We start from the raw sequence: 21,715 nt of genomic DNA on the forward strand, positions 1-21,715 counted from the left end.
TTTGTCTTCTAGTGCACTGTGGTTTTGGCTTGCATTTGTTTCCTACTTAGTAATGTGGAATGCTTGCTTTCACTCTGTGTTGACCACCTAATAATATGTCTGCCGAGAAGTGTCTGCTTACATCTGTTGCCCATTTTTTATCTGGTTGATTTCTTTTTTTGCTGTTGAGTTTTTGTAGTTTCTTAATATTTTGGTTATTGACTTTTTCAGAGGTATAATTTGCAGTATCTTATCTTGTTGTATGTGATATCTTTTGACTGTGATGATTATTCCCTATTTCTATGCAGAATCATTTTAGTTTAATATAATTTCATTTATTTATCTGCTTTTATTTGCTGTATTTCTGGGCAATGTGAATATAAGTGTGTATACATATTTGTGTACACATGACAATACTGTTTTTTCAGTCAATCATAGGTACGTTACTTTGTTCTAGAACTATAGAATTCCATGGTTGTCATGATCTCTTACTTTATGAATCTTTCAGCATTGTTTTTGTAACTGGCCATCTTAGTTTGGGTTTCTATTGCTGTGAAGAAACCCCATGACCACAGCAACTCTTAAAAAGGAAAACATTAAATTGGTATAGCTCGCTTACTGTTTCAGAGGTTCAGTTCATTATCATCATGGCAAGGGTGCATGAGGTCATGCAGGCAGGCATGGTACCGGCTACATCTTATCAGAAGGCAATAGAAAGTGGACTTGTGTGTGATACTAAGTGAAACTTGAGGAAAAGAGACCTCAAAGCCCACCCCCAGAGTGACACACTTCTTCCAGCAAAGCCACACCTACTTCAAGGCCGCACCTCCCAATAGTGACACTCCCTTTGCCATTTTCTTTCAAACCACCACACTGGCATAGGTCAAAGATTGTTTCTTAACAATCTGTCTACTCTGTGTACCTTCATACTTAAAATTTTCAGGTAAAATAAATGCTGCAGGTGATTTCAATTTGAGCATTCTCTAAAGAAGTTTGTTATAGATTTAAATCATCTCTCTTGACTTTAGAGATGTCATATTCAGTCTGAGCCACCAATATTTTTGAAGATGGGAATCTAGTTCACAACACGGATATTGGAACATTTTGTGCTTGTACCTTTATGTCCTCTTCTCTTTTGTTTCTCTTTTCTTTGGACTGTGCTCTTCAGCTTCCTTCTAATATGACTGTTGAGTTTAATGGATAATTTCTCAGCCAGTGTTTTCTGATTACTGCAGGGATACAAGGTTGATGTCTTCTCACAGGGCTTGTCTTCATCTGTATGTAAACCTTGTCTGTGAACCTGGTTTATAATAACGTGAGCATAGTCATATATATTTAATATCTTAACGTTAATGCTCACAGCAGCTTTGTCTGGTAGGCATAACTACTGTTGTTGCTGCATTGCACCTGAGCAAACTGGCGCACGTAAGCAAGTTATGTAAAAAAATACTTGCCAGGTTAAAAAAAAAAAGAGCGCTCAGTTAAATTTGACGCTCATATCAATAACTAATAATTAATTAGTTAGAACTTATATCAAATATTACAAATTTTGGTAGCTGGATTGGAAAGTAAATGGTAAAGGTGGGGTTTTAAGCCATATGTCCTGGTATAGGGCCTAAGTTTTTCTGAAGTACTCCGTTATTTTGGGCACAGAATCCAACTTCCCTGGGCATTCACTGATCACATTATTGTAAAGCTTATGTGCTCTCTGATTTTAAATGTTGTTCTGAGCTTTCAGTCAGTTCATGTGTGCTTTCCATGCCTTCTTAATCAAGCGTGGTCACTTCATTTAGCCTTTTGCACCCATGTAAGATCCTTTTGTTTGCTTATTTTCTGCAAAGATAAAGAATTAGTTACACAGATATGCTAATATAAATACTTAGAGAAGGTCAATAAAAAGACACCAGAGTAAGATACTTAACCTTTTAAACATGTTCTGTGTCTTCATAACGTCAAGAAATGGAGAAAGAAGCAAAGGAAGGAAAGTGGAAGTGACTTTCTAAGAATCACCAAGGCAGCTGTCTGGAAACAGCAACAAGTCTCCCTGTTGGATTTTCGTTTTATATGTCCAGAAACTGATCTGCAAAACCTAATGACTGATGAGATTGAATAACACATTTATTTACTTATCATCCTATTTTTGTTTGCCTGGTATATATGTGGCATATACATGTTTGTACGTGTGGATGTGGGTGTACATACTTACGCAGAAATGCAAATAATTTCGGGTGTCACCCCATCACTTTCCGCTCTGTTCTGAGTCATTCTGCACTGAGCTGGAGCTCATGGCTACGGCCGGCCAGTGTGTCCCCGAGATCAGCCCGTGCAGGGCTGGTTATAACCGTGCGCTGCCATACTTGCCTTTTATGTGGGTGGTGGAGATCCAAACTCAGGTTCTCACCTCAGCAAGAAGCACTCTACCTACTGAGCAGTCTCTTTAACATTCATCCATTTGTTCGTTAGTTCATTTGTCCATTCATCCAAGACAAGGCTTGCTCTCTAGCTAGGCTGGCCTCGAACTCTTGATCCTAATACCTCCACCTTCTGAATGTTTAAATTATAGGGATGTACCGCATATGAGCTCAAGCTGAAACAGAATTTCATCTCCCCTGCCCCGTGTGTGTGTGTGTGTGTGTGTGTACTGTTAAAATTAATGAGCCAAATGTCTTAACTCAAAATATAAAATCTGACTATAGAAATTGAAGACATATAAATTCCTACTGAGGCTTGTTTATATTTAAGGGATATATGAAGAACAATTTTCATTTGTATTTAATAAATATTTGTAGCAAGCTCTTTTATTTTTATTTTAATATTTTATTATTTTATGTGTATGGGTGTTTGCTTGCATGTATGTCTGTGTACCACATGTGTGCCTGGTACCCAAGGAGGCCAGAAGAAAGTATCAGATCTCCTGGAACTGGACTTACAGATGGTTGTGAGCTGCCATGTGGGTGCTGGGAATCGAACTCGGGTCCTCTGTAAGAGCAGCTGGGGCTCTTAACTGCTGAGCCGTCTCTATAGCCTCTGTGTTTTATTTCTTCAGTGAGACAGATGAGAGACATCAATAGAAAACAGATGTCTTTTATTTTACAAACCTTCCTGTGAAAGCAATGTCTTGATAAGACAAAATGTTAAATCCTCATATCTTTAGCCAAAGGACAAGTGGTTTTCTTTTAATGCGAGCTGTTGTAATGTTGAGTTGGTCACAGAGGGATCTAGCCAGACTAGGTTCTTTCTGGATTAGAATTCAGTGTTCACATTTTGAATGACTTAGATTGAAATACACTTTTTCTTCATAGAAATTGCATTTGTGCATCACCTCAAATGGCAGCACATTATGGGAAGATGCCCCTAGGTGACTTTTATCACTGAGTTAGTGTTGTAGTGTCTGTTTACACAATACCTAGATGGGGATGTAACTCATTGGCAAAGCTCTCGCCTAAAGTGCAAGCCCTAGGTTCCATCCCAGCACCACAAAGAAAAAACAGCTAGAAATGTAGATAGATAGCATAACCTTTACACACCTAGTGCTGTTTGGTATAGCCACTGTTGTATATGTTAGGCTCGTGACTGTATTGGGCTTGTCTACATAAAGCTGGACACCTGGATTGATGTCAGCTACCGGATGCCATGTCACTCGGCCTCCGCCGAATGCTTTGTGTCTCATTCCTGCTCAGTCATGACAGTCTTTGGATCACGATGCCTATCTCCAAAGCCTGTGAGAGTTAGACTGGTATGCTTATTCATCAACTGTGTAAGTGCTTATTAGATGCCAGCTCTGTACCAACCATTTTCTAGGTGCTGTGGATATCAGGAAGAATGATACATTTCCCACCATTAGCTTTATTAGTGACACATACAGCAAATAAAGAAGCAGATATACAATTTTTGTAGTGATACTTTCAGTGAACACAAGTTAAGAACAGACATTTTCAAGTGAAAAAGGGGTCTGTGACCATACTACCCTGAATGCTTCCAATATCATTTGCTCTCAAGGGAACCTACTGGCTTCTGAAACATAAACAGTTGCTACTATAGTAGGATGGCGTAGGTGGTTGAGTTACTGCTTTAGAAGGCGTCTTTTGGATTACAGAGCTAGGTATGAACAGGAGTGACCGATTGATGGTCTGTTACTGAGAAATGTCTTTCGAGCCTCCTTTGTGCAAACATGATAGACAGTTTCATGTGGCTGTAATGAAGTATTCTCATATGTGGCACCCTCTTCTCCCCAGTGCTGCTATTTAGTAAGTAGCATTAGATTACCATATGCATGCATATGCCTTGTTACTCAGTTACATTCTTCTTTAAAGGTCTGTGTCTTCTACTTCAGTGGTTCTCGCTAACCTCAGGCTATCTGGAGCCGGTCTACAGACCAGCATTTCTTTTTCTTTTCTTTTCTTTTCTTTTCTTTTCTTTTCTTTTCTTTTCTTGTTTTGTTGTTCTTTTTTATTAAAAATTTTTGCCTCCTCCCCGCCTCCCATTTACCTCCCCCTTCCCCCCTCCACTCCCCTTCCTCCCCCCCCCACTCCTTCTCCCTCTCCTGTCCAAAGAGCAGTAAGGGTTCCTTGCCCTGTGGGAAGTCCAAGGTCCTCCCCCCTCCATCCAGGTCTAGGAAGGTGAGCATCCAAACAGACTAGCCCCCCCCCGCCAAAGCCAGTACATGCAGTATGATCAAAACCCAGTGCCATTGTCCTTGGCTTCTCAGCCGCCCTCAATGTCCGCCATGTTCAGGGAGTCCGGTTTTATCCCGTGCTTTTTCAGTCCCAGTCCAGCTGGCCTTGGTGAGCTCCGATTAGATTAGCCCCACCATCTCACTGGGTGGGTGCACCCCTTGTGGTCCTGACTTCTTGCTCATGATCTCCTTGGGATCTCAGTCTCCAATGTGGGGCTCTGTCTCTATCTTCATCCATCGCCATATGAAGGTTCTATGGTGATATGCAAGATATTCATCAGTATGGCTGTAGGATCTGGCCATTTTTTTTTTTTTTTTGAGACAAGGTTTCCCTGTGTAACATTTCTAGCTGCTCTGGAACTAGCTCTTGTAGACCAGGCTGGCCTCAAACTCACAGGGATTCACCTGCCTCTGCCTCCCGAGTGCTGGGATTAAAGGCGTGCGCCACCACCACCCGGCCAGACCAGCATTTTAAACTCAGCCCCAGGTGGTGCAGGCCACAATGGTCTTAACCTTGAAAACTGTGGGCTCATCATGGTGTTTATCAGTCTGCTGGCCTGTTCTCTCTTTTTTGACTCTTTCCTTGACATCTATTTCTTGGGAACTGTTCTTCTCACATTGTAGTATTAGGGTCACATTGGAAACTTGTAAACAAAATGAAATTCCGTTTGGACCCTATACAATTTTTATTCCATAAATGCTGGGGTATCTATATATCTATTTATAGGAGGGGCTGTGGAGCACAGCTTGTGAAATACTGACTGTCTCTTAATTAGGCTTTCTATTGCTGTGAAGAGACACCGTGGCCATGGCAGCTGTTATAAAGGAAAACATTTAAGCAAATTGGCAGCTTTCAGTTTCAGAGGTTCAGATAATTATCATCATGTCAAGGAGCGTGGCAGCATTCAGGCAGACATGATGCTGAAGCTGAGAGTCCCACATCTTGCTGGCCGTTGGAAGTCAACTGTCACACTGAACAAAATGAGCAAAAGAGACCTCAAAGCCTGCCCCAAAAGTGCCATATGTCCTCTAAGTAGGCCATACCTACATCAGCAAGGCCACACTTATAGTAGTGCCTGTCCCTACGGGGGGCATTTTCTTTCAAACCACTACAGTGACTGTATTCATGTTGATCATGTTCTTATTGTCATCAGTACAATTTCGTATCTGTCTTTAACCAAGTTTTATACTATCTTGTCATTATTTATGTCCTATTTTTCCCATCAGCTCTTAGAAGAAAGGAATGTCTTCAGTGTTAGCACAATTTCGTTTTAGAAAGCAGTAGTCTAGCCGGGCGGTGGTGGCGCACGCCTTTAATCCCAGCACTTGGGAGGCAGAGGCAGGCGGATCTCTGAGTTCGAGGCCAGCCTGGTCTATAAGAGCTAGTTCCAGGACAGGCTCTAGAAACTACAGGGAAACCCTGTCTCGAAAAACCAAAAAAAAAAAAAAAAAAAAAAGAAAGAAAGCAGTAGTCTGGGTGTTGCTGTGTAACAAGCTTTGGCACTTGTTAGCTCTGTGACCTTTGAAGATCTTTTACCCCTTCAAGACTTGGTCTTCTTTGTGCTCTAGTGGTCATTATATTTATTAACTATGGGAATTAGGAGCTGTGAGATATGCGTAGCATATAATTTAGTCATAAATATACAGAATATGCTCAATAAATGGAAACCATCAGTTGTGTTATGGCAGAAGCAAATAAATGCTCATTTAAGGAAAGTCCCTACAGTCTTGCATTAGAATCCAGATTTAGGTTGTGTTTAATACTCTGAAAAATCTCTACTCCCATTTTAATTAACCCTCATTTTATGTTTGGGAGTTTTATTAAAATACTGTAAAGTAAAACCTTGACTTGGGATTTTTTTTTCTTTCCTAGGAAAGCAGAGAAACCGATTGGAGCCGATGGATACCATATTTGTTAAACAAGTGAAGGAAGGTGGGCCGGCCTCCGAGGCTGGATTATGCACAGGTACTCGCCGTCAGTGTCTTGGACATTCATTTCTCTTTTCCTTACACATCTTTTCCTGTAGTTTTTTCCCTTTTCTATTCTTCTATGTACTTCTCTCTCTCCACGTTTTTTTGTTGTTGTTGCTGAGATTGAGTTCTATCTTTCTTGAAACTCAGTGGATGTAGCTGAACAGACAGAACAATGAAACTTGATAAAATCTGGGTACTTTTAGTTAAGACAGAGACTTGCAGTCTCTTTGAAATCTATAGTTGAAGTTTGACAAAAGGATCTCTAAGTCTGGAAGTGCTGATCAGGCGGGTAACCTACAGAATAACTGAGCGTCCCTGAATACTTGCAAGTTCCTTCATTTCCAGGTATCAGTGGGAGTGGTCTGCTGAGGGAGATTTAATAGCTGCTTGATACTATATCTTTCTAATTTAATTTGTGACATTAATAAAATTAACTCAAAATCAAAGCTTAGCAAATACTTTAGAATATTTTGTTGTTTTTAATGCATAAAGCAATTCAAAATAGAAATTGACAACCTCTATATGCTTTTTTTAGTTCCCTTTGAATAAAGAATGTTTTCAGCTACAAATAAGTAGTGAGTACCACTACTGAGATTTACTAGGCTGCATTGTAATTATCCTTATCATATTTAAAGTGACCCTTATTTTAATATCATTAATATGTATAATATGCATATTAGTATCTACACATGCAGAATTTCATTAGAGTGTATCAGTAGGAAATAATGTGATAAGCACACAAAAAATATTTTATTTCTATTTCCCATTCTTCTGTCCTTTGTTCCATTTTTTGCCCTTTTATTCCTGTTTTTTTGAGTAATCCAATATTTTTCTCCATTAAAATGAAGAGTAAATTAATAGATTCAAAGTACAAAAATTGCATATATTTGTATTTAAGTTTCCTAGCACATTTATCAGTTATCCGCATATGTAGATTGGAAGAACACTGTAAAAAGTAAGTAGATAAAATCAGATGATCCTGTTGAACAGTTAGCATCATCTGAAGCCTGATGGGAATGGGAGGAATAGCTGGGGACAGGGCAACAGGACAGGAGCAGCACCTGGGGCCATTGCAGTTTACGTTCATCAGTATCAGAATTATAACCTGGACCACTGCTGTACCTAATGAGAAGTTGGATGCATCAACAGGTAGATTTATTTTTGTAACAGGTACTTAAAAATATGCAAGTATGTTTTAAAAATAAGGGCACATTGGGTGTGGGGTATAGTTCAGGTAGCAAGCAGTTTGACCCCAGCACCACTTGAACAGCAAAGAGATGGAGCAATCTCGGGAGCTACTTTACAGTTACTCAAAGCGAATTCTTTCCGGAGTTCCTAATGTGTTAGATTGTTTATTTTCATTCATTCATTCATTCTTTCTATTTAATTATTCTTTGTAATTATTCTTTGAAGGTGACCGGATTATAAAAGTCAATGGAGAAAGTGTCATAGGAAAGACCTATTCCCAAGTAATTGCTCTCATTCAGAACAGGTAGGATTCTTGAAAACTGATTAATTTTGGTTAAAACCCTATAGAGCAAGTAGGTTTCATTCAGTGCTGTGCTCCTGTAAGGGGCTGGGGTGACATGGAACTTTCTCCTTCAGTGGATAATGTATCTGTGCTCCTGTAAGGGGCTGGGGTGACATGGAACTTTCTCCTTCAGTGGATAATGTATCTGGTTTTGCCAAGCATTAGCCCGCTCATTGCTTAGTGGGCTTGCAAATGTGTAATGTTCACAATGTAAAATCCTTTGGGGTTTGAGAGCACCAGTATAGGTAATATGAGTTTACCACTTTGATTTGAAAGGACAAATATGTAATTTGCTTAAAATAAATCTGGTTTTCTAAAAAAATAAATCTTACTGAGATACATATTTTTAATGTATTTTACCTAACAGTCTTATTTAATAAAATCATTAGCTTGTGTTCCTTCATTTGTTTTAACAATCTCAGCAAGCTATTCTTTTTAAATTCACTTGCTGTAATCTACAGAAGGATAGAATTTTGAGCCTTAAAGGTAAATACATATTTATAGAATAAGTGTCCATAGGATCACAAAGACAATTTAGTCTTTTTTTCTTTCACTCTCACTCTTAAAAAATTTTAAATAACTTTTTAAAAAATATTTATTTATTTATTTTGTATACAATATTCTGTCTGTGTGTATGCCTGCAGGCCAGAGAGGGCACCAGACCCCATTATAGATGGTTGTGAGCCACCATGTGGTTGCTGGGAATTGAACTCAGGACCTTTGGAAGAGCAGGCAATGCTCTTAACCTCTGAGCCATCTCTCCAGCCCCTTAAATAACTTAAAAAAAAATCCAAAGTCAAAGAGGTCATGATATTGAGTTTCTATGAAGCGTTACCATGACTCTGGCTCTGACTTCCAATCCCATCTCTTTTCTAAGAGGTTCTTCCCCAGTTCAAATCCATAACTTTGGGATTATTGAATGGTTCCTCTTTGCTTTCTTCGCCTGTTTATAACTCAATTGAAATTCTGTATTTTCTAAAAGGTAAGATTGTGTGGGTATGTCTTAGTCAAAGACAACTTGGGGCATCTTCTTCCTCAGGAACACTGTCCACCCCGTTGAGACAGAGTCTTGTTCCTGGAGCTGAGCAGGCACATGGTGCTATCTCCCCACCATCCTAAGGTTTTTATCCAGGGTTCTAGCTGTGTCTACAGCAGTTTGTACTATAGTTTAAATTATTTATACTAATGTCCTAATGCATTGTGAAGTCTTTACAATGAAATGATATGATCATGATTAATTGATCTCAGAGTATTCTTTTTGATGTTTTAATATTTAATGAAATTCCTAGAGAAGCCAAGTCTTTAATGTAGGTATTGGAGGCAAAGCCTCTGCAGAGGCAGCAGGAAAGATGTACACATTCTTTTTTTCCTGGTAACCAAGATCATCACACCTACACCAGCATGCCAGTATATAAACAAATTTCTGTTTTCTCCAAATCCACATAAGTCCTCTATTATTGGTACAGATCTTTCAGAGTAACACGAGAATAGTAGTCTTAAATTTTCTGCCACAAGCAATTTGATACTGAGAGAAAAACCTTTTATGATGTTAGTTTATTTCAGAACGTTGCGTAGCAGGGGCAGAGCAGCTGAAAGCTACGGGGCTGCAGTGACTGTCACTGCGGGTACGTCTCTGTACATTAGGTGTGTTTTCGACCTCCTGAAACGCTGGAACACAGGGACTGTTAGATGTGTTTGCACCAGTGGCTCATTGGTTTACCAACCTCCTGAAACTATCAACCTGAACAGATGCGGACAAAGTACTGAATTTTGAACATTTTTTGCATTTTCCTTTGGGATTATTTATTAGTCTTTGAGGGTATCAAAGGGAAGCTGTGATACTAGGTTAAGACAGCCCCACTATCCTTAATATATCTAAGTATGATTGCAGGCCATGTTACAGGGCTCATTTCAGCTCCTCTTGAGTTCTCTTTCCTCCCCTTTTCGTTCCTGTGCTGCAGATCAAACCAGGCTCTGGCAAATGGTCTCCCACTGCCCTGTGCAAACCCAAGGAACCATCCCCAACAGAAATCTGCAGTGCCAGCATGAAAACGCTTTAAGCTGTACCTATAAGGTTCTCAGATTAAATCCTAGTGATAAAACAAATAGTTGAAGTGATGCTGAAAACTGAAATTATGTTCACCACATCTGAGGCTAAGATGGAATTTTCAAAATTAGAAAGTTTAAATCTGCTTAAAATGTTAAATTTGAGGGGCTGGCGTATAGTTCAATCCCCAGAACTTAAAAGCATCAAAGCAAGAAAGTGACTAGAAGAGTTCCTGGCTATTTTGTTTTAATAAATTTTAAGTTGATAATAAAAACCTATAATTTGTCTTATGGCTCAAATAAGCAATAAAGACTCATACTCTGATATTTTTACAAGTTTTGTCCTAAAACTGTTTATTATGTAACACTTTATTTCTGAGTTAGCGGCACGTCATAAAGACAGCTCAGTTGATTATGAGCTATGGAAACTCATGTGGGGTGCCCTCTTTTGTATGTCACCTACCTCTGTGCGAACAGCTTTTTTCATATGGTTTGTTTTGAAAGGGATGATTTAAAAGTGCTCCTAAAGGAAGCGTTCTGAGTTAGAGTTTCTTGTCAGCCTCCTGCCTCCTGACAGTGTTGTGTTCCATTTCAGCGACAGCACCCTGGAGCTCAGCGTTATGCCCAAGGATGAAGACATTCTCCAAGTGGTAAGCTTTCTCCAAGTAGAAATTGTTTTGTAGACATGAATATTAAGATGATTTTAAAAAGAAGGGGATTGCATCAAAAGAGGTTGCAGATCAAAACCACCCCCTGATTGACCCTCTCAGCAGTGTGTGGCTGTGTGCTTTATAAGAGAACGAGAGACTGTTGTCCATTATTGGAATTAAGTGTCATTCATGGGACTGTTTTATAATTCTTCAGTGAGCTCCCCTGAAGCTGAGCCTGAACCCTGGGCCTTGGGCTTGCTAAGGAACCTCTCTGCCTCTGAGCTAATCCCCCAGCCTCCAGTTTCACAGGAGACTATTAATGTTACCATTTAGAATGAAATTCCTGAACAGTCAAGTCAAGTTGCATTGTGGGTGTCCTTTGATGCCAAGGCCAAACATCAGAGTGTTTCTAATTCTTAGGAATTAGAATATTTGTTAGAGTTTTTAGAAAGTAGATGCTAACTTTTCTTATAACTGTTTTGTTAGCCCTTTAGAAGTGTTCATTGTGCATGGACTCTGCAGTTTAGTGGGAAATGCACTTGAGTAAGTGAAACAATGTGGGCACGAAATGGGCGTGTAGTCTAAAACACTTTCCTGAGTGCAAGAAGGGGTAAAGGGTATCAAAAATAAAACTTTCGCTTGAAATAATGTTTTCAGTGGACTTGGCAAGTCATTAACGTACAGGAAGTGGTGATGAGCTCTTCTCAGTGACTTGTTTTTTACTTACAGCTAAATTCAATAAAACAGGGATGTAGCATGATTAATTAAAAACCCAGAGACAGATAGTGGGGTTCAACCTGAAGGTCAGAAAAGCAAAACAGCCAGCCACTGGCTCTTAAGCCTCTGCCTTAGTCGGAAATGGCAATCCTGTGTCCAGGACTCCTCAGAATGAGACTGTGTCTGAGAGCTGTCTCCTCCCATTTTGTATTCTTGTCTAGGACTGGGATTAAAGGTGTGCACCACTACCACTCGGTTTCAGTGTGGCTACTAGGATTAAAGGTGTGTGTCACCACTGCCTGGTCTGCATGGCTGACCAGTGGGACTGTTTTACTCTCTGATCTTCAGGCAAGCTTTATTTAGTAAAACACAAATGAAATATCACTACAGAGGGACAATAGTTTGAATGTAGCCCAACAAGATCCTAAACAGTTTTTTCTTAAGCAAAAGCATCAGTACGGAGCCCCTGAAGACTCATCTTATTTGCTGACATATAATAGATGAATTAGCTGATTTGTGGAGATGAGCCCAAGTCTCCTCAAAGCATACTGGGTTTATTTTAGGAATGGCTCACTATTGATCACAGAATATTCTTCCTAAGTATGTGGTCTAGGGCCTGGGAGACTCGGTCAGAAAGGTGTAGATACAATGTAGTGACAGGATAGCATTAGTGAGGGAGACTGATGCTTCTGATAACTAGACTAGAGGTGGAGGACTTTTCTCTAATGCTCTATTGGCTCCAGTGTCACAGGGTGCTCTGTGATTTCAGTAAACCTGGAGTCGGAAGACTTGAAGATAGACCACCTTCAAAGCTAAGTTGTCATAAGCTTTAGTTACTTATCCTTGCCAGCAGCAGGTACTGCTGGAACAGTGTGGCCAGTATTGTCCTAAATTTCTAAGTTTGTAATTGAGTGCAGAATTCTGTGATAGATGAAGGATGGCAAACAACTTCATGCAGCTGGCAAAAGAGCTTCCTAATAAGATCAGGAAGTGGTGTGGTGGCGCACGCCTTTAATTCCAGCATTTGGAGGCAGAGGCAGGTTGATCTCTGTAAGTTCCAGGCCCCCTTGGTCTACAGAGTAAGTTCCAGGACAGCCAGGGCTGTTACACAGAGAAACCTTGTCTCAAACAAACAAACAAAAATACAAAGAAAAATCATTAGAAAAAAAACTAGGTCATTCTGCTGTTTAATTCTTTACAGCAAGAATACAATAAAGTATAGTGCAAAGCGTTGTAAACATAGGGTGGCATGGTCATACAGGTCTAAGCCCAGCAACAAAGATTATGATAGACTAAAATCTAAAATTTACTCTTAATATTTTACAAATTACTTCAATCATAAATTTAAAAACATGTACCATCAATGATAAAAGAAATCTCCACCTTTATACTTAGTCTTAACTCTGATTTTAAATCATTTAGAAATGAAAAGTGTGTGTATATAAAATATAATTGATATGCTCAATATGCATTTTTCTGTGAAGGACAATAGAATACGGCTACTTTTCTGAAGCATAATTCTTATGGAATTATAGACAAGCTTTGCCTTAATTAGGGTTTCTATTGCCATGAAGAGACACCATGACCATGGCAACTCTATAAAGGAAAATATTTAATTGGGACTAGCTTACTGTTCAGAGGTTGGTTTAGTCCATTATGGCAGAAAGCACGGCAGCGTACAGGCAGTGCTGGTGAAGTAGCTGAGAGTTCTATGTCTGGATCTAGGTGAGAGAGTGAAAAGGCAGGTGAAGAGAGAGTGACCTTGGGCCTGACTTGAGCTTTTGAAACCTCAAAGCCCACCCCCAGTGACATACTTCCTCCATCAAGGGCACACCTCCTAATAGTGCAACTCCTGATGGGTCTATGGTGACCATTTTCATTTAGACCAAAACAAGCATCATTATTGGAGTTACTATAAATATTCAAATAGAATCAAAGGGTTTTTTGTTGTTGTTGGTTGGTTGGTTGGTTTTTAACCTAACATAGAAATATACTTTATATTTTAGTATAGATCCTGGGGCTTAACTACTTTACAGGGACCTTGAGGCCTTACATAAGTACTTATATTGAATTTAAATTTGTTTTTAATTTTGAAGTATCCATTTGGGTTTAAAAAGAAAAAGTTAAAGAGTAGCTATATAAGCAATTCTTAATGATACTGAAATAATATAATTTCAGGTAAATGTTTTTTTCATACAGGATGACTTAATATCATAAAATAATACAAATAGATACCATTACATAAGGACATAATTGCTTTGTTTTGCTTACGGGGTATTTTGTGCCATTTAACTGGTGCCCACTGATAATGTAAAGGCTCCCTGATGGGTACTCACAGAACTGTTGTGGACCATGGTTACTTGTGAAAGAGTTGACGCTCTGTAACCACACACATGAGAGGAAGCTCAACACCTCTACGGATGTGAGCAAGTTAGAATGACCAATTCTCTTCCCAGAATATAGCCATATCTTTATACTCGGTGTTCATTTACCTTAAAAGATTGCATATTCTGATTCCATCCAAGTGACCTGTTCTTATGACTATATGTCTTTCTTTATGGAGCCCAAAGCAATCTTCAGATGTCATGGGAGAAAAAGCATTTTGTAGTTGTGAGTTCTCTGTTCCTAACTTGTTTCCCCAGTATTCCTTGGGACTAGTTTGGGCCATATATTTATGCTTTTTGGATTACCACATACAGCCCTGGGTTATTCTCCAGTACAACAACCTTAGGAATAAAATACTTGTTAATTCCTCCATGGGTGGTTAACTGATGAGACCATTTGTTCCCAAATTCTGTCCAGAATTTCTGTGCAGAAATTTTGGCTATATCTAAAGAAAATAAACATTTAAAGTATTTTATAGATAATGTTCCTCTTCAAATTTGACTAAATGAGTTACCTTTGAATTATTACAGAATGACCTTTTCAAGCATGTATAAAATGGGGGTAAAATGGATTTTTATGGGGAGTAAGTATGTGTATGTTCTCTTCAAGTACAATGTGTTCTATCTAGTGCAGGAGAGGTTTGCCAAAGCTTCCCAGCTTCCCTGACATTGCTGGCTGTAGGGACACAAACCCACTGCAGGAAATACTGCAAGAGTCCATGAAGCTCTCTTAGGTCATTGTGTGTGTGTGGGGGGGGGGGGTCGCACACATGTGTCACAGAAAAGCAGTGACATGGACTTAATCAGTGTGAAAAACTAGGCTTGTTATGTCCAAGTACATAGCCAAGATGCACACTTTGTGTTTATGCTATAAAAATATTACGGTGTGTGTGTGTGTTTATAAATTTAGCTTTGATTTCTCAACTGCACTCAAGACTGTGTTCTGTAATACTTATTGCCACTACAAGTTATACTCTGGAAGTGACTTTTTATGTCTAGTTGATTTTTATTTAATAAATGAATAAAACACTATAAAAGACATTATGATGAAAGATCTTAGTTTTGAATGAGTAATCTATTTAAACCAAAGAGTTGTTTCCTCCTGTCATATGGTGAAGTTGTCTGTAGTCACTGACTGCCTGTGGTTATGCTCTGATCTACCAGGAAGGAGGAGGGTGCACTATTTTAAATGCATAATAGAGCATTCATTTAGTCTGGAAGCAGGGATGAAGGAGCTCAGGGGAAGAGAGAGGCAGCGATGCTGCTCATGTTGAAGGGAAGCTTGTGGCACATTATCAGATAGCTGTGAATATTGGAGAAAATACCTGTCAGGTATATGTGTCACTAGATGTGTTCTGCTTCCAAGAGTCAATGACAAATCCGCTAAGAACCAGATAAGAGCTTGAGAAAATAAGATGCTCAGTGGATACCGAAGTTATTCTTACGCTCCACTGCCCTTTACTCTCTTGGTACCTTCCGGAGAAATCATTATAGATGTATTTTTAGCTTGCTGTTTCCAGCATCAATATGACAACATGATTCTGTCTTTATATCAGTAAGCAGCTTCTACTGTGTTTTCCCATTTTCTGCTAGCTACAATTTACAAAGGATGTCACAGCACTGGTAAGAGATGCACAGTAGCCATTTCCTTGTTTTTTAAGTTATGTTCCATAGAGATTTGTAACAAGCCAATCTGTTAGAATTGTAAGTTTGCTTAATAATACTAATTTGTAGAGCGTGTATATAATACGTGGTTTTCCTCCCTCCTTTACCGTTATGTTTTGTTTGTACCCTCTATAACTAGTGTCAAAGCATATTTATCTGCATTTGTATTTTTTAAATATCTCACGCTATCCTTAATCCTTTGCCGTGATGTGGTAGCTGCACCTGAGCTTCGCAGGCTGTGTAGTGTGAGGGGCGGATGTGCTGCTAGCCAGGACTTACTCATTTGATCCAGGGTTAACAGTCACCACACCTGACTGCCTACCTGCGTATAATCCTGAAATGCCTTAAGAAAGACCAGTTTATCGAGTAATGTTTGCTTAGCTTAAAATAAAAAGTTTATGAATTATCTTTTTTATATTTTTTGTTTTTAATATATGCTACCCAATTTCTTAAATATATATGCAAATTCAGTGACTTTAAATATGAAAATATTTAGCATGGCTGTTTAGGGACTTAATTTTCCAAGGTGATTTTTTTAAAAAAATTCTTTATAGTTAATTGACAAGCCATTTCAGTAAATGTTAAATTTGTTATAGTATTACTACCTTAAACAACAATGTATTTGGGTAAGACTTTTAATATTTTGACTTTCTTCCCTTGCAAATACTAAGAATCTTCTTTTGCTGGGATTTATTAGCCATTTAGCCTGTTGACTGCTCAAAAATCTTAAAGCGTAAATGGAGTGATTTTAGAAATGGCATGTTATCTCTGGTCGGTTAGGAGCAATATAGGTCTCATGAACCTCTTGGAACAATTAATGATTGTAGTTTGTATGTGTGGCATGTTCTACAGTTTATTTAGTTTCTCTAAGGATAATTCTTGAGGATATGCTGTGCTGTGCTGTGCTGTGCATGCATGTCATAGTAAGCATCATTCAGGGTTAAAGGTAGGGCTTACTTAGTCAAATAGTGAACTACAAACATGAAAATGATTTGTGATACTTTTCTCTGATTTCCATACAGGCATATTCTCAAGATGCCTACCTGAAAGGCAATGAAGCTTACAGTGGCAATGCCCGTAACATACCTGAACCTCCACCAGTTTGCTATCCCTGGTTGCCATCCACTCCTTCAGCCACAGCACAGCCAGCTGAAATATCTCCTCCAGACTCCTTACCGAATAAACAGCAGACCAGTACACCGGTCCTGACACAACCTGCCCGGGCTTATAGAATGGAAATACAAGTGCCTCCATCACCAACGGATGTTGCAAAGTCAAACACAGCAGTGTGTGTTTGCAGTGAAAGTGTGAGGACTGTCATTGTGCCTTCTGAGAAGGTGGTAGACTTGTTATCCAATAGGAACAACCATTCAGGTCCTTCGCATAGAACTGAAGAAGTAAGGTATGGTGTAAATGAGCAGACCTCTTCAAAAGCAGCATCAAGAACCACATCACCGTCATCAGTTCCCACTGCCCACCTGAGTCATCAGACCACAGGCTCCAGATCGTTGGAACCTTCTGGAATTTTACTTAAATCTGGAAATTACAGTGGACATTTAGAAGGAGTCTCAAGTAGTAGACCTCAAGCTGTGGATTCTCCTTCTGTGTCTGTCAATCACTATTCCCCAAACTCCCATCAGCACATAGACTGGAAAAATTATAAGACTTATAAAGAATACATTGATAATAGGAGATTGCACATCGGTTGTCGGACAATTCAAGAAAGGTTGGACAGCTTAAGAGCTGCATCTCAGAGTGCAGCGGACTATAACCAGGTGGTACCCACCCGCACTACTTTGCAGGTACGACGTCGAAGCACCTCTCATGATCGAGTGCCCCAGTCGGTTCAGATCCGGCAGCGCAGTGTGTCTCAGGAAAGACTGGAAGATTCTGTGCTGATGAAGTATTGCCCAAGGAGCGCGTCTCAAGGAGCTCTGACTGCTCCACCTGTTAGTTTTAGTAATCATAGAACTCGTTCATGGGACTACATCGAGGGGCAGGGTGAAACCACAGCCAGTGTCAATTCTGAAAGTCAGATGCCTGACTCAAATGGAGAACGAAAACAGACATATAAGTGGAGTGGATTCACTGAGCAAGATGATAGACGAGGTATTTATGAACGACCCAGGCAGCAAGAAACTCACAGACCTTTCCGAGGTTCAAATTTGACTGTGGCCCCTGTTGTTAACTCTGATAACAGGCGACTGAGTAGAGGAGTGGGGCCTGTTTCACAGTTTAAAAAAATCCCACCAGACCTAAGATCACCACATTCCAACAGAACTTTTCCAACTTCGAGTGGGATGTCACTGCCACGGGGTATTTCACAAGACAGGTCCCCACTTGTGAAAGTCCGAAGTAATTCTCTGAAAGCGCCTTCTGCACCTGTCTCAAAACCATCCTTCAGCCAGCACTCACTGGTGTCCACGAAAGACCAAAGGCCCATCAATCATCTGCATCAGCATAGTCCACTGAATCAGCAGACATGGTTCAGACCCGAAAGCACCCTTGAGCACCAGCTGGGGACTGAGATGTCCCCATGTTTACCTGGAACGTCTGCTAAAACAGGGCCTCAGCTCAGTGAGAACTTGGGAACTTCAGATTTAGAATTATCTACCAGTCCAAGGAATGGAGATTTAAACTTACAGGAGGCTGAAATTCAGCAGCCAGATGTGCTAGATAATAAAGAATCTGTCATCCTAAGAGAAAAACCTCCATCTGGTCGCCAGACGCCACAGCCTTTAAGACATCAGTCTTACATCTTGGCAGTGAATGACCAGGAAACAGGGTCAGACACCACCTGCTGGCTGCCGAATGATGCTCGCAGAGAGGTTCATATAAGAAGAATGGAGGAAAGGAAGGCTTCAAACACCAGTCCGCCTGGTGATTCCCTGGCTTCCATCCCATTTATAGGTGAGCTCATTCAGAGACACTCCATAGTGTTGACTATGTAAAAATGTTTTCAGAAGTCTGGGATTTATATTCTGTACGCACAGACATCTTAACTGTGCTTTCAAAGCATTTTAAGTGTTGTTTACTTGTTTGTTTTCAGTGCTGGGGATCAGACCCAGGGCCTTATGCATACAAGGCAAGTGCTTCCCCAATGAACCACAGCACCCCTCTCTAAATATTAAGTTGTGCTTTGGTCAGAGCCATTGCTTCTCCTCCTTAAAATTATTTCTATTAGATATTTTCCTTTAGAAGTAAACTTGCATCTCATGTTTTTTTGGAGACAGGGTCTCAGTAGGTAGCCCAGGCTGACTTTGAACATATGGTCCTGCCCCTCCACTGGCCAAGTGGGCTTACAGGTTTTCATAATCTCTTCTTGGTTTTCGTTAAATCAGTTTCTACCATCTGTGGTCAAGAGACTCAATGGCCAGTTGTACCTAGTTGTTGATCCACCTGAATCAAAATCCAGGCAAGCCCTTCCCTGCTCCGTCAGTAGGAAACAGCTGCTGGGTCATAGAGGCGGGTGCAGGATGGGACAGACTCCTGGGCTGAGCCCCTGTGTTGTCAACACCCCGGGCAGGCCTTTATGATGCAGCTGCCTCTGAGTCACTCGTGCTTCTGTAGGTAGGAAAGCTTTGAACATTAGTAACGAGCCCTGCATCTGAGCAGTGTGAAGCACGCTGTAAAGAGGGACCATGCGTCGGTGTGGAGAGGGCCCTTGCTTTGACACCAAGGCATGGTCTTACAAGTTTATGAAAGGCTCTCCGTAGCTTTGTAATGTAATATTTGTCAATTTCTTACATTTTTCTCTCTAGAGAAACTTTAAGCTGTTGAACAATTGAACTGTCAGGTGGCAGTGTCCAAATCAGCTTAAAAGTGTCAAGAATAGTGTCAAGTTTTTATAAATCGGTTATTTTCATTGTGAGGAGAGTTTCAGCCAAAATTATACCCACATTCAAGTTTGTATCCTTACTGCCAAGCCTGCTGAATAGTTCTTGTTTGAGGCTAATGGTTTGTATGTTTGTGTTCTACAACCTGAAGCTACATTTCACAGGTCACTGAGATCTTACCATTATGACAGCATTACATTTTCTTTCTGCATTGTGAGATGTTAGAATAAAATAACATGGAATATATTTAGTTTTTAAGTGCTGGGAGATAAAATGAGAATCAACTATTAGGCATCCATTAAGTAAAATACAGAGTAGTTGTCTCTATAATTCTGTGTATACACATATTAATGAAAACAGGGCGTCTTACTGGATTATTCAGTAAGAACAAAATGCTCAGGGCTGGAGTGGCAGGCGGTTCAGCAGTTAAAAGTGCTTCCTGCTTTCCCAGAGGAACTGAGTTCGGTTCCCAGTTCGCCCACACCAGATGGCTCACAACTGCCTGTAACTCCAGCTTCAGGGGATCCATCTGATAGCCTTCATGGTACCTGTACACGTGATATATACTCACGTGGATGCATATACAAAATAAAAATTAAGCCAGGTGGTGGCGGTGCAAGCCTTTAATCCCTCAGTTGAGGCCAGCCTTGTCTACAGAGTGAGTTCCAGGACAGCCAGGGCTACACAGAGAAACACTGTCTTGAGAAACAATAAACAAAACAACAAAGTCAGACTTTGTAAAGAGAATAAAAGTACTTACTCACTGACTCCCTTCATTGTTTTGAGTACTTACTGAAGCCTTTCTCCTAATTCCTACCAAATACATCTGCTTTAACACTTCTAAAGTTACACAGTGTAACGGCCCTCTTAAAGCCTACTCACGTGTAACCTGTGGTCATGTGGCACTAGTTACACAGCACCAGGAGTAGAGGCTGAGACCTAAGGTTCTTTGACTGTTCTCCCACTGTGGAAAACTGTCCATCCCGTGATCAGCCTCCCCGAAGTTCCCAAGCCTGAGGTGGGTAGCCTGGCACCTTCTGAGTTTTTTACAGCATAGCCCAGCATTTATAATACTTCTGCTTGAAGTAAAGACACTGAAAGGAATATAATTTTAGTATTCATCTGATTTTTAGAAAATAAGCTTTCTTTTTACTTAACATATTTACCCTTTTCTTTGATGTTTTCAGCTTTTTGATTAAAAATTCCGTTCTTGAAACATTAGATTCCAAAGACCTTGTCATGTTAAGTAGAGGTTGGAGAACTGTTATGTTCATTTTTTAATTCATAAAACCTCAGTGCTTATTACTGGGCTTTAAATTTTATCCTACATGTGTTTCATTACCTATTGGTTGTATAAATACACATTCTAGGGGTACTTATGGTAGATAACAAGATCCAAGTGGAGAGAAGAGAATGCATGCAATATAGAGAACACAGATTCCATTAGACTGTGTTACTGAGAAACAATTCAGCAGCCAAAGAAAGCAAAAAAAAATGTTAGCTTACATGGGAGAACAAGTTTTTGTCTTTTACTGTAGCAGTCTCCAAGTCATTAATACATTACTAGATGCTGGGGATTTCCTAGGGTTAGTAGATCTTAAAAATATTTGGTAGTACATTCTTTTGTTTAGATTATCTAATGGGGTCAGTGTACTATAAGACAAATTTTGGTATATGTTGACCTGTTTTGTGGTAGTTTATTCAAATGTTAAGTAACGAAAAAAATTAAGGCTTGCTTTTGGGCCATCAAACCTAGAGGTCCTGTTATTTTAATAATGCTTTTTGTTACTTGAAAACATTATATATTAATGTCCTCACATATCAAATGCCTTGTCTTTTCCCCCAAAATACCAGTCAGTGTAAAGCCAGTTCACTTATTTAGCTGTCTGTCAGGCAGAACTAAGGTCTTCAGCGGGGGTTTTCAGCCTGTGCATCATGACTGCTTTCGGGGTCAAATGACCCTTCCACAGGGGTCACATATCAGATGTATTTACATTGATAACAGTAGCAGAGTCACAGTTATATAGCAGCAATGAAGTAAAATGAAGATAATTTTATGGTTGGGGTAACCACAACATGAGGAACTGCCTTAAAGGGCCATAGCATGAGGAAGGCTGAGAACCACTGACTTACAGGAAGAAAAATCTCCATACATTTTATTACATATTTATTTAACTTGTAACATTAATCTTTTACTACACAATGTAGGAAAAATACCAACATTTCATTTTTATTTTCTTATATATTTTTTTAAAAAG

General features: G+C 39.7%; 1 protein-coding gene across 4 annotated transcripts in view; it reads left to right on the forward strand.

The window, feature by feature from the left end:
- The window catches only part of Arhgap21 (Rho GTPase activating protein 21), a 128,204-nt gene that overhangs the window by 75,223 nt on the left and 31,266 nt on the right, over nt 1-21,715 (forward strand). For all 4 annotated transcript variants that reach the window (XM_038333103.2, XM_038333104.2, XM_038333106.2 and 1 more), the window contains exons 5-8: nt 6,528-6,620; nt 8,042-8,120; nt 10,801-10,855; nt 16,644-18,531. In XM_038333103.2, coding sequence (XP_038189031.1) covers nt 6,528-6,620; nt 8,042-8,120; nt 10,801-10,855; nt 16,644-18,531 — 2,115 coding nt within the window. The remainder of the gene's footprint in view (nt 1-6,527; nt 6,621-8,041; nt 8,121-10,800; nt 10,856-16,643; nt 18,532-21,715) is intronic.

The sequence above is a fragment of the Arvicola amphibius genome, chromosome 6 (assembly GCF_903992535.2).
Source record: "Arvicola amphibius chromosome 6, mArvAmp1.2, whole genome shotgun sequence".
Classification (NCBI taxonomy): domain Eukaryota; kingdom Metazoa; phylum Chordata; class Mammalia; order Rodentia; family Cricetidae; genus Arvicola; species Arvicola amphibius.